At 26.3% G+C, this 12,381-nt stretch overlaps 1 protein-coding gene across 1 annotated transcript; it reads left to right on the forward strand.

The window, feature by feature from the left end:
* Window positions 1–2,443: 2,443 nt before the first annotated feature.
* LOC129966828 (uncharacterized) lies at window positions 2,444–10,065 on the forward strand. The gene is made up of 3 exons (XM_056081408.1): window positions 2,444–2,653; window positions 7,013–7,062; window positions 7,182–10,065. Exon 3 carries the CDS (start codon window positions 7,190–7,192, stop codon window positions 8,600–8,602), a length of 1,413 nt encoding a protein of 470 aa, XP_055937383.1. The 5' UTR covers window positions 2,444–2,653; window positions 7,013–7,062; window positions 7,182–7,189; the 3' UTR covers window positions 8,603–10,065.
* Window positions 10,066–12,381: the final 2,316 nt, after the last annotated feature.

Raw genomic sequence — 12,381 nt, forward strand, 5'->3', positions numbered from 1 at the left:
TCTAAGACATAAAATTTCTTAATTCAATTGTGGAATTGATGCGGTTCCTACCAAAGCAAGACGCTTATTCTTTTATTGAATCCATCGTCATGAATTATTGTTAAAAAAAATGTTTTCGGTGATTGTTATCTTCACTCCTAGCGATCATTAGAAAGAGAAAGAAAATGGAATGTTGCAAAGATACTTTAATGCAACATATGCTTTACAAGTTTAATTTTACATATTTAAATCATCAATTACTTTTCCACAGTAAATTTTATAAAAATATGTAAGCACAATTGAAACTTTTGTCATTAAAATTTTTTTTTTGATAAAACTAGCAGAAATAGCAATGAATAAATAGTGTTTTCTTTTTTAGAATGTACGAAAATTAGAAAATTATTACGTCCATTGAATTTTTTTAAAGAACATCATAAATGTATCGAAATTTATGAGGAATGAAATACTCCTGTATAATATTTTAAAAGAATCATTTATTTGTTCCTTTGAATATTTTTGAAGATAGCAATTTCTTTGAATATGCACACAAAATAGTGAAAAAAGGTGGGAAAAAAATAGCAAAAAAATGTCGATAATTTTAATAAATTTCTAAAACATTTTAAAATCAATAGAACAGTCTATAATTTCAAAAATAAATTTTAAATAAGGTCATTTAATCTGCATTTACCCTGATATATTTGATGAGGTTTTAATTGAAATTTTCATTATTTTGAAACATTTAAAAGCGAATATGCCATTATTTTTCAATAAAAAAATGATTAAAAAAAGTATTGAACTTTAAAAAAATTGATGTGATATATTTTAGAGCCTGGGTCATTAATACATAAGTAGCAAATCATATGGCTCTAGATTTGTATATTTTTTAAGCTACTCAATCAATTTGCTGATTTGCATATTTTATTATAATAGAAGATAATGCTATTTTAATGATAAATCGGTTATATATTGTTATTTATACACATCTGATTGACATAACTATTTGTGATTAGTCCTAATTTTAGACAAATGCTATTCAAATATTGATTACTCAGTAAAAAATATTACAATGATTTATTTGAAAGAATAATAAAGGAATATGAATGAAATTTGAATCCTCATTAATTACTTATTTTATTTATATATATATATATATATATATATATATATATAGTGAGACCGATGAGAGTTTCTGTGGTTAAAATACCTAGCAAAAATTAAGAGAAAACCCTTCTGTTTATATTTGCTCTGTACAACTTTTTACAGAGCGATATTATCTACTATCGGGGTTAAAAAGCAACAAAACTGGATCCCCATACACTATTCCTAGAAACCATCTGACTTTTCTAGCCATAAACGAAAGCTATAAGATCTGACATGAATGAGCGGTAATTTGCGCATACCCCAGGGTGTGTAGACCACTCTTGAAGAAGAAGAGGGGAAAGAAAAAAGTGCTCGCGCTTGCTGTACATTTCTTTAGGAAAACCGAAACGATTGTGAGAGAGAATACTAGTCAAGTTTAGTTCCCTTTTTAGAGGTTTCAGACGTAGAATGAAAACGCTCAGAGGGTTAAAAAGGATTTGTATGGAATAGTGCATCATCAAATGCGAATATCGGAAAGTCAAGGTTACTCGCATGAAGTGGACACTTTCCAGTGAAGTCACCGCTCCGATAAATTTCAGTGATATGCAATTTAATGATACGATAATTCCAATAACCGGTCCGTTAACTTTTCAATCCCTTCACAGATTTCTCCTTTTCTGTTTTGTTCGAGAGCTTCCATTGGACAGATCGTATCGATTGTTACTTTCCAGTGAAGTCACCACTCCGGTAAATTTCAGTGATATCGTATCGATTGTTACTTTCTATCGTTATCCAAAACCTGTAATCGAAATATCACCAGTAAGATCGTATCAAGGATTTGAATCACACCCCTCTTTGAAAAGTATTGATCACTGGTATTTGTGACTTTATGATATTGGTTACGTAAAAACCGCTCGTAAAATATTCGTCATCCCTATCCATTGGACAGATCGTATCGTCACCGCTCCGGCAAATTTCAGTGATATCGTATCGATTGTTAGTTTCTATCGTGGTCCAAAACTTGTAGTCGAAATATCATCAGTAAGATCGTATCAAGGTTTTGAATCACACCCCTCTTTGAAAAGTATTGATCACTTGTATTTGTGACTTTTTGATATTGGTTACGTAATAACCGCTCTGATAATATTCGTCATCCCTAGCTGTTTTGACTTATTCTGCTTATTGCTCTAGTACATTCTCATCTAAATAATCTATAAAAATTATTTAGATGTAATAGCGCATTTTAAAATATCTTTCATTGCATTTTTAACTATCTTTCACTTTTTTAAAGTTTAAAAATGTATTACTCTTATAAAATTTCAGAAAGGTTATGCAATCAATAACCCCCCCCCCCCCACTTTCCTGTTTTTCATGAACCTAAAATATTTTATCGGACTGCGTGTCCAATCACAAACCGGGGATTTCCCGACCAAAGTTTCGGTTCTCATTTTCGAACGTCTTTCATCATGCTTAACTGAAACACAAGGACGGGAAGCGGATTGTTTATATTATACTAATATTTTCTTGGATGCTGGAGGAGTCTCTCAGTCTAATAAATTGCTTAAAATTCTGAATTCAAATCATAAATTACGAGGTAAGTTTTTAAATTATTTGCCGTTTTGTTTGCTTATTGAATTAAAATGTGCAAGTTTCTTATCCTGATATTCCTGCTAATTCTGTACAATTTTGCTTCCGTTTTCAAATTTGACTTTCAGAGGTTGAAGATCTAGGTCTTTACAACTGGATTTTCATTTATATTTGATTCCTAAAAGTTATAGTTTGTTTATCTTGGCATAAGAGTAACCTCTTTAAAGTAAAATTCATATAGGACCATATAGTGATATTTACTATCTTATTTTGGGAAATTTTTATTTGCAAAAGCTAAATGTAAACATAAAGAAAAATGTTTCGCCTTTTTTTCGTGTGCATAATTTAGATTACTGTGTTGTGTTGTAGTTAAATTCTGATTGTAATAGAATTGATCTATAAACAAAAAATTGTGTCAGTTTTTTTGTTTTTGTTTGTTTTGTTTTAACACTTTGATCGTTAGGTAATCCCCTCTTGATATCCCACTGTGAATGTGTATTTCTACAGAGATCAAAGTAGAACTCGTAATGATACATATAATAAGTTTCTAAAAACTGTTAAGATTTAACCATTTATTTTTTAATGATTATAGTATTTTCTACTATAAAAACCTTCAAAATATTGAAGAAGAAATCATTGGGAATGATTCTTTATTCAACCTAAGCATATTCTGTTTATGTTTCAGGCAATCATAGATATTAACAAATTTCCTGGGGTAATATAATAAGACTAGATATAAATTAATATCATCACGTAATGAATAATAAATATTTCGAAACCGTTGAAAATATTCATAGGACTTGATGAACTCGTCACTTCTAAGATAGAATAAAGCTCCATTTGTACATTTCTCAATAATGCATCATTTCATCACACTCCAAATTCATTCTTTTCCATTGTAATTATAAAGTTCTTAGTATATATGATATAAACTTAGTATATATGATATAAAACACTTATACACACTATCTTAAATTCATAAATTTTCCACTTTGACCTACATTTCTATTATGGAGAATATTTTTTTTATGAAATAGATAAGGAGGGAGGAGGACTTCCTTTTCCTCTGTGCTATTTCTAAATAAATATTGCAGAAAGGAAGGAGCATTCCTTTACTACAAGTGACTGACAAATCAGGGGCTCTTCTCAATGCTGCTGAATATGCTGTTCTCAAATTCCTATATATTTTTTTTATTGTCCTTATATATTTTTTTCTGTATTGCTGCTGTGTTTAATCTCTAAAGTATAAAGTATTTTCATTGAAAAATAAGGATTATTAAATACCTCCGACAATCACATAAATTGTATAAAAGTGTTTAAGTGGTTATCAAAGTATGGAGTAAAGAGAAGACATTCCTCACTTTTATCATAAATTAAATTAAATTGTTTTCTAAGAATACATATGTATCACTGAATTATTAATGAGTTATTTATTAACATTTTGATTAATCAAATTATTTCCATGCATTTTTTTGTCCATTCCTGGAAATAAATATAAAAGATGCTTTACTGAGCTTAAGCATGTTACTTTGAAAGTCGTATCACAAATGACCTGATAAACAAAGTTTTTTTTATATTTTAATTGATTAAATATAGAACTATTTAAATGGAAAAATCCGTAATAATGATATAATTCTATTTTAAATGCAAAGTACTGCTAGAAAAAAAATATATGTCAAAGGTGAAATAATTTTAAAGTTGATAGTTCTTTTTTTTTAAAAAATAGTTGGTATTATATTATGCATAATTTATTTCATTCTTTTTAAAAGTGAAGTGTACATATAGAAAAAAATATTGGAAGGAGTGTTATGTAGTCTTATGGGAAAAGAATTTCCTGAAAAAAAAGTCCATAACCTTTATCATGTTCTTTTTTACTGCATCTAACTTATTAGTAAACTGCATTTTCATATGATATACCTCTGTTTGTGTGTGTTTTTTTTTATTATCATTATGATTTAAACTCATTTTTTTTCTGAAATATTGTTTTAAATCTGAAGCAATAAAAGAAATTATGTGCTTTTGAAGTGTCCATGATGAAAGCTGCTTTAACCAATCAAATAAGGATTGAAGTTTACATTAAAATCAATGTTTTGTAGTTTGATTGTTATTAGTTGTAAAGACTGATAGGTAAGCAATAAATCAATAACTAACATTGTGTGACATAAATACTGATACTTTGGAATCAGTTTCATTTTCATGTTAGTTGTATTTTGGGTATGATGTAGTATTAGTGATATATATGAATCTGGTATTAAGTATTTATTTGATAGCAGGGAAGTTCACAAAGATTATTGTTAACTACAAATAAAGCTATAGTAAAATAACAAAAGTAAAAAAAAAAAAGAAGAAGAAAAAATGTCAAATTAATTTCAAAGATGGTAATACAAATTCAGTTTTGTAATAATTTCAGCTCTTTAGTAAAATGATTCAATGTGTATATATATGAATTTTTTTTTTTAATATTAAATTAGTGCTATGTAACAACACATGATTGTCATCTACTATATCTTTCTTTTGTAGACAGTTGCACTGTAATAATAAAATAAATAAATGTTACAGTTATCAAGATTTTAGATTTATGAAATGTTATTTTATTACATTTTATCAGGCCATATGAATCACATTGTTATTTATAAAACTATTTTTCTCATTGTCTGCTGCTTTGGAGCTTGACAAAGTTTTTATTTAATCTTGTTATAGCAACTTCTTATGTGAAAAATGCATGAAATAACATTTTCAAATTAAATTAATTGGAATTTTACTTCCCTACTCTGATAAAAAAAAAATTCAGTGATTAAAAATTAGTTGTTGCTTATAAATAATCCATTTTAAGCAATTTCTAAATAACATTTATTTCATATTTTCTAAATTTATAACTAAAGGCATTAATTTTCTTATGTAATTAGTCATACTTGCTTTATTTCTTGTTCGTGTTTAGCACAATTTATTATTTTAGGAAGTTGGTGTTTTTACTTTTCCAAACCTACATTTTAAACTTGCAGTAGTAGTAATTTAATAGTCTTCTCTTATTATTCTCAAAGCAGTTAACTTTCCAATATCTAAGAGATGTCCTTGTCTATTTAGAAAGTGGATAAAAAAAGTAAAGGAGTTTCAAATCTCCAATCCACAAAATATTATGGATGGTCATCTAGGATTGATTTGCCTGTTTTTATATTTTAAAATTTTACTCTTAAGTACTCTTTTCTAAAAATAATTACTCTTTAATAATTACTGTTTACACCAAAATAATCTGCACATAGAAAAAAAAACTCATTTAATATTATTGCAATGTACCTATATATAAATGCAGTTATTAAAGAAGTGACATTGTTCCATATTTGCATTTAAAAAAAGTTTAAAATTTACTAAAATTAAATCAGAACAGATTGAAAAGGTTGGAGAGTAAAATTGGATTAATGCAAAGAATCGCTGACCTATTTAATAAGTTTCTTTTGACAATTTTTATAACATCAGTTTTGTGATATTCAAGCTGATTTTGGAACTCTAAAAGAGAGCATATCAGGTTAGTGTTTTAAAGGTAGTAGGCAATTCATTTACCCCTTAAAACTGTATGAAAATAAAACTGATATAATTCAAAAACTGATTTCTTTAAAAAATTTTAGAGTGATATAAAAATGAATCTCATGCAATAGTATATTTCAAAATTGTTGATGGAAAGTATTGAAATATCACTTTATTTAAAGTATATGATTAAAGTTTTGTAAAGCCCATTCTTAGTGAGTACATTTACTATTCAAGAAGAAATTGTTTGTTAAATTTGTTTGCAACAAATTTACTTTATATCTGGCATGATTATTTTTTATCGTGTATATTGCAGTTTACAGTACACCTATCTACCTATAAATATTATCTTAATAATTTCTTTAGAAAAAAGTTTTTTGTTGTTGTTGATTTTTGTTGTTGACATTTTTAATTGCTTTGAATTTAAGAATCGGAAAAGAGTACAATATAGTGACATATGTCAATGTATTTGATAATGATTTTTTTTAAAGTTAATTTTCAAGATTTGTTAATCTTGACATCCATAACAGTTTTGCTGGGAAGATTATGAAGGAAAATGTATTTATTTTTTTAATACAAAATTAAAAAGTTGCTTATTTGAAACTGATAATTTTATATTAGGTGATATCTACAATAAAAATAGATTTCTATTGAATTAATGATTTATTATGTTGGTAGAAAGATTAAAAAAATTTTAATATAAATATAAATATCTGAAATATATAATAATTTTTGTTACTTGACATTTAGTTAAGTATATACTTTTTAGTTTTACTAATTTATATGCTTTAATTTTTTACTGTATTTGATTGATATTTCTTTCAATCAACTTTATTATTTTTAGATTTCTAAAATTGCCTGCGGTTGGAATAGTATAGAAGACAAGGCATTTAGGTAATTTTTGGCCTAGTTATTATTTTTATTTATTGCATTTATGAAAAATATAATTCTAATCTTGTTTTTTTTTTTTTTTTTTTTTTTTTTTTTTTTTTCCTACCTTTTGTTTGTTTCAGTTTTAGATATGGAAACTTGGAAGTGTGATGTTTGTGTTAAATCTTTCACTGGATTAGTTTGTTTCAAGCAACATGAAGCAAGCGAGAAACACAAGAAGAAAATGCAAATGATAAGTGGTGTTACTTTTGAAACACCTAATCCAGTTAATCCAGATTCAACAAATCTTCATTGTTCTGTATGCATGATTTCTATTTCAGGATGGGAAAATTTTCAGAAACATGTTAATAGCTTAGAGCATGCTATTATGATTCAGAAGAAAAGTGGAGATTTGCTGGACCAATCTATTTCTAACACATTTAAATTAAAGACAGAAAATAATAAATTGATGGAATCTACAATTCCTTCAATAAATCCTGTAATAACATTGAAACCTTATGCCGAATGTAAACCATGTCAAAAGCAATTTTCTGGTCCCGAACCTTACCAACAACATTTGGCAAGTGCTGGTCACTTTAAAAAGTGTGGCCATTCTAAAATCATGCTGAATGATGAAGCAGATTCCAAAGTAGAAGATGCGAAGATTAATAATAATTTGTATAATGATCCCCAGTCATCGATATCTGCTTTTGCAAGATGTGACATTTGTCAGCTGTCATTCACTGGACTTTTGCCTTATCAGATGCATCTTGAAAGTGATAGTCATAGAAAAAAAGTTGGTAATCAATTGCCTGGAAGTTCATTTGATGAAAATCTGTCTGCATTGAAATGCGATATTTGTAGCATGACATTTTCAGGTCCTATCCCATATCAACAACATTTAATAAGTAATGGTCATAAGAAGAAAATTAATGCTTCTGGATTATCCACACAATTGACAACAACTGGATCATTATTTCCACTGGAATCTACTGCGAAAGCAATTGAGCAATGCAATATCAATGATCCAAGGTGGTATTGTGATGTATGTAAAAAACAGTGTTCTGGGCCAATTCCATATAATTCCCACTTGATAAGTCGAGATCACTCAAAAAAATTAAGAATTTTGGCTGTAGAAGAAAATCTGAAGAAGATCAGAGAATCAAGCACTTTCCCACATGTTGAAAATAATGAAACCGATTCTGATTTGTCTAATGAAGTGTCATCCACTGTTCATTTGAATTCAATAATTAAGAAGGAAATTCAAGAGTCATCTATTGAGTATAAGATTAATGATTTAAATGTCAATATTAAAGGAAAGGATTCAAAGATTTTATCAGATAAATTTCAAATGAATGTCAATGATTTACTTGCTTTACCTAATCTAAATATTATTCCACCTGAAAAAATTGATGTCACTGTTTTTGGACCAGAAGATGAAATTGTTTTTAGTAGCCCTAGGAAATGTAAGCAAGAAGTTTATTCAGAAATGGATGAAGTGAAAAATGCGTATGATACTGAAAAAATCTTTGATAATAACTATTTGAATGCTGAGAAATGCTAAAAAAAGAACTGATTGGTTGCTCAGAATACTTATTAAATTGTGAGCATATCTTATTATTTTGATACTTTTTTTTTCTTTTGAAATTTAGTTTCTTTTTTATCTAAAACATTAAGGATTTTTCAGAAAATATTTATTTTTTATTTAACATAAATTAATAGTTGAGAGATACTTTTTAATAAGCATACTAATCATTATTTGATTTACTGATTGTTTAATGTAACTATATTTGTTTTATAATTTTGTTACATAATAATTGATTTATTTGCTATTTCAAAATAATAAAATGGTGGGAAATTAATGTAAGCTTAATTTTAAAAAATAGATAACTGACTCGGAGTAATTTTTTGGACCTTGTAATAATTGCTAAATTTGAAGTTTGAATGACTTTTTTTTAGAAATATTCCTGACTATATTTCACTGCCAAATGTCAAATCTGTATGGGTTTAAACAAAATAAATAGGTGTTAATTGAAATAATTGTTACCATATAAAGTATGTAAATAATAAGTCTTTATAATTGTAATAACCTAATACATTTTGCTTCTTTATACCATTTATTTTTATTATTATTTTTATTGCTGTTATTGTTATTTTATATGACCAAGAATCTAAATTTGTTAGCTTTTAATGCTTGGTTTTTCTTTCATTTAGCAAGATTTTCAATAAAACATCTTAAAATTTTAATGCATTGTTTATGATGCATAAGATTATAATATGTTTTTGATTCATCTTCTACAAACATGTAAGTGTTTAGTTAAACTGATATGTAGATAAAATAAATTAAATTCATGATTATTATGCTTTGAGTTTGGAATTCAGATTCCTCCCTTCCCCCCCCCCCATTTTAAACTAGTCAGTGTCTGAAAAATATTTATTTATCCAAAATTGTCTTGCTCAGTGCACTTTTTTTTATTTATTTATATTTGAAAATGGGTGCTAGAGGGGGAAACAAAAAAGCAATAATGTATTTATTTTTTGTTCACTAATGTGAAAAGATAATAATTTTACAGTTGAAAATATTTGTATAAAGCTTTTTTAGTGTAGTGGTTTAGTATCTTTATTTTAATTTTTTTAAGAATAAAAATTATTGTGTGTGATTTTTGTCTGAATATGGATTGCTTTATATTTTGCAGCGTATTTGAAATAATAGTACTTTCATGTTATGTATTATTATAGTTATTCCTACTTTATAATTTGTCCATTCATTATGGAAAAATGATAAATAAAAGCTATTTAAATAATAGTTTTTAAATTTATATGTGATTTAAATAAAGCTTTATTCTAAGAGTAAATACTAGCCTTACTACTTTAGCTTATCATATATTCTATATTTCTTTACCAAAATATGTATTGTTTTTTAGAAATAACCTCTTTGAAATATTTTATTTTTATATCTATAAAATGATTTAATGGTGTTACTTTTGTTAAAATAATTTTTCTAAATTCTATAAAATACTATTAGAATAGATTGCTGCTTTTTCTTGTTAGTATTCTGTTTATTATACATTAAATAATAAGAATATGTAGTTGCTATAAATGACAAAAGATTCTTATGTAGCAATTATCTAACATAATTAAAAGATATGTTGGATATTTTCTGTAATGTAATAAACATTAGTTCAAGCATTGTTCTTGTTCATTCAAAAATTTCTTTGGCAATAAGTGTTGTTTTTTTTTAATGTAGGTTTTTAAAATAATACTCGAAATATTTATTTGAGTCCTAATCAGCTAGAGTTGAGTTGAATACAGTATTAGATACTGTATAAATCTGATTTAATCACATTTTATGTTTAACAACATCCCCCCCCCTCCCCACATATGTGTGTGTGTGAGAGAGAGAGATTTAAATGTTTGGATTATAATTTTCTCTTTCCATCTGTATCATTCTAAATTAAAATTTTAATTTAGGAATTTAAATTATGCTAATATATAAAGTACCATTGTGAACTTGATTAATTTCGAATTCTCTTGTATGACAAAAACATAGAACTTAGTTTTCAAATTGAGAAATATTCAAAAGTAAAAATGAATACCTACCTACTGTGAAATTGCTTTATCTTTTTGTGTGTGGAATAACAACTGCAGTTATAATGTTACTTATATAATTTGTCATTCATAATTTAATTTTCCATGTTACTTTAGCAAAAAATTCCCATAAATAAAATTTGTGCTTAAGTATAAAACAGTACCAATTGTTCCTCAAAAACAATTTTTGATTTTGCATTTTATGATAAGGATACTTTCTACTATAAATGTATTTTATTTAAAAAAAATATGAGTTGCAGAAATAAAAAGTTCTGCAATATGCATTATCTGGAATGCTATGCCTTTATCGTTTTACAAAGTAATTTTCTGAAATTTTTTGGCAAAATTAATGCACTCATTAAAAGTAGGATTTTTTTTTCTTCTAATTTTAATTATGTCTTATTTGGAATATATATATATATATATATATAACTTGAAATTTTATCTGAAAAAATTTAATTTATTCTTTAATATTTCAATTAATATTGATATGACTTTATTTTTTAATAATTCTTTACTCCTCATTATTATTTTAATTATCTCGCGAGACATTAATTTTTAGGTAAAAAATTAATGTAAATTTTTTATATGATTGTATGCAAAAGCAATCTAATAATGTTCCAATTTTATATTTTCTTTTAATCAGTTATTCAATAGTTTAAACTTTTGGTATATCTTTATTTGTATAGATGCATTTGATTAACAGTTATTGCTATTCTAAAAAGTTGCATCTGTAAATAATTTGTCTTATTAAAAGATTTAATAAGAATAAATAATTTATATAGTTGTATTAAAGATAAATAGATTTAAAAATAAACAAAGCCTTCTTTGTCCAGTGAACTGTGATTATCTTTTCATGACATAATTGTTAGACTACTATTGTAGTTCATTAAATATACACCTTAGTTTCCTGAAAAATTTGAACTACTTAACAAGCATGTCTTGAGATATTATGTAAGTTATTGACATAAAAATATTTTAGTATAATAAATTTTTATATAATTTAAAATATTTCATTTATTTTTAGCTTTACTATTTTGGCAAATCTGGATTCAACTTGAGTATCAAGAATTAAAAATAAAAATTCAGAAATCATTGCATTAGATTATTGATTTGTCTAAATGAAAACTAGAGGGAAAGTAAAGGAAAATTTACTAACAATTTAATTTTAACATTTTCTTAGAGTTTGTTTCAATTTATGTGTTATATAAATAGTCGGGGTACATAGCATCATGAAAAGTCCTTAAATTTGAAAACCATTTTTAAGCACCTTAAAAGTGTATAATTTTCTCCTGAAATGGAAGAAACCTTTCTGTTTTGTTTTTCTGCAAGTTGAGTATGATAATTCGAAATCATGGTCATAAAGGCTTGTTTACCGGATGTATCAAAAAAGGAAACTAACAAAAGAGAAGTATTCGAAATATTCCAGGAGTTCTAGCACATTTTAAGATAACGCTTGATGATTATCCCCTCTTTTTTCCCCCCTTTCTTTCTGATTTTCCCCCCTCTCCCTTTTTTTCTTTTAACAACATGCATTGTGGTTTTTTAAAATACTGGAATATTTATATGGAAGTGGCAGTACAAAAGGAGTACTACGCTATACCTATTGTGACTCGAAAAACTTTCCAATTTAATTTAATGTTTTAGATGTTGAAGAATTTATTAAAGTTATGCTTGATTAGTATATATTTGAACTTTTATGTGTTATTAAAGAAGAATATGCGATATGGTCCGATCAACGGAAAATATAAAATA

The sequence above is a fragment of the Argiope bruennichi genome, chromosome 4, assembly GCF_947563725.1.
Source record: "Argiope bruennichi chromosome 4, qqArgBrue1.1, whole genome shotgun sequence".
NCBI lineage: Eukaryota > Metazoa > Arthropoda > Arachnida > Araneae > Araneidae > Argiope > Argiope bruennichi.

Coding starts and splice junctions, on each gene's coding strand:
- LOC129966828 (XM_056081408.1), top strand. CDS start 7,190: ATGGAAACTTGGAAGTGTGATGTTTGTGTTAAATCTTTCACTGGATTA.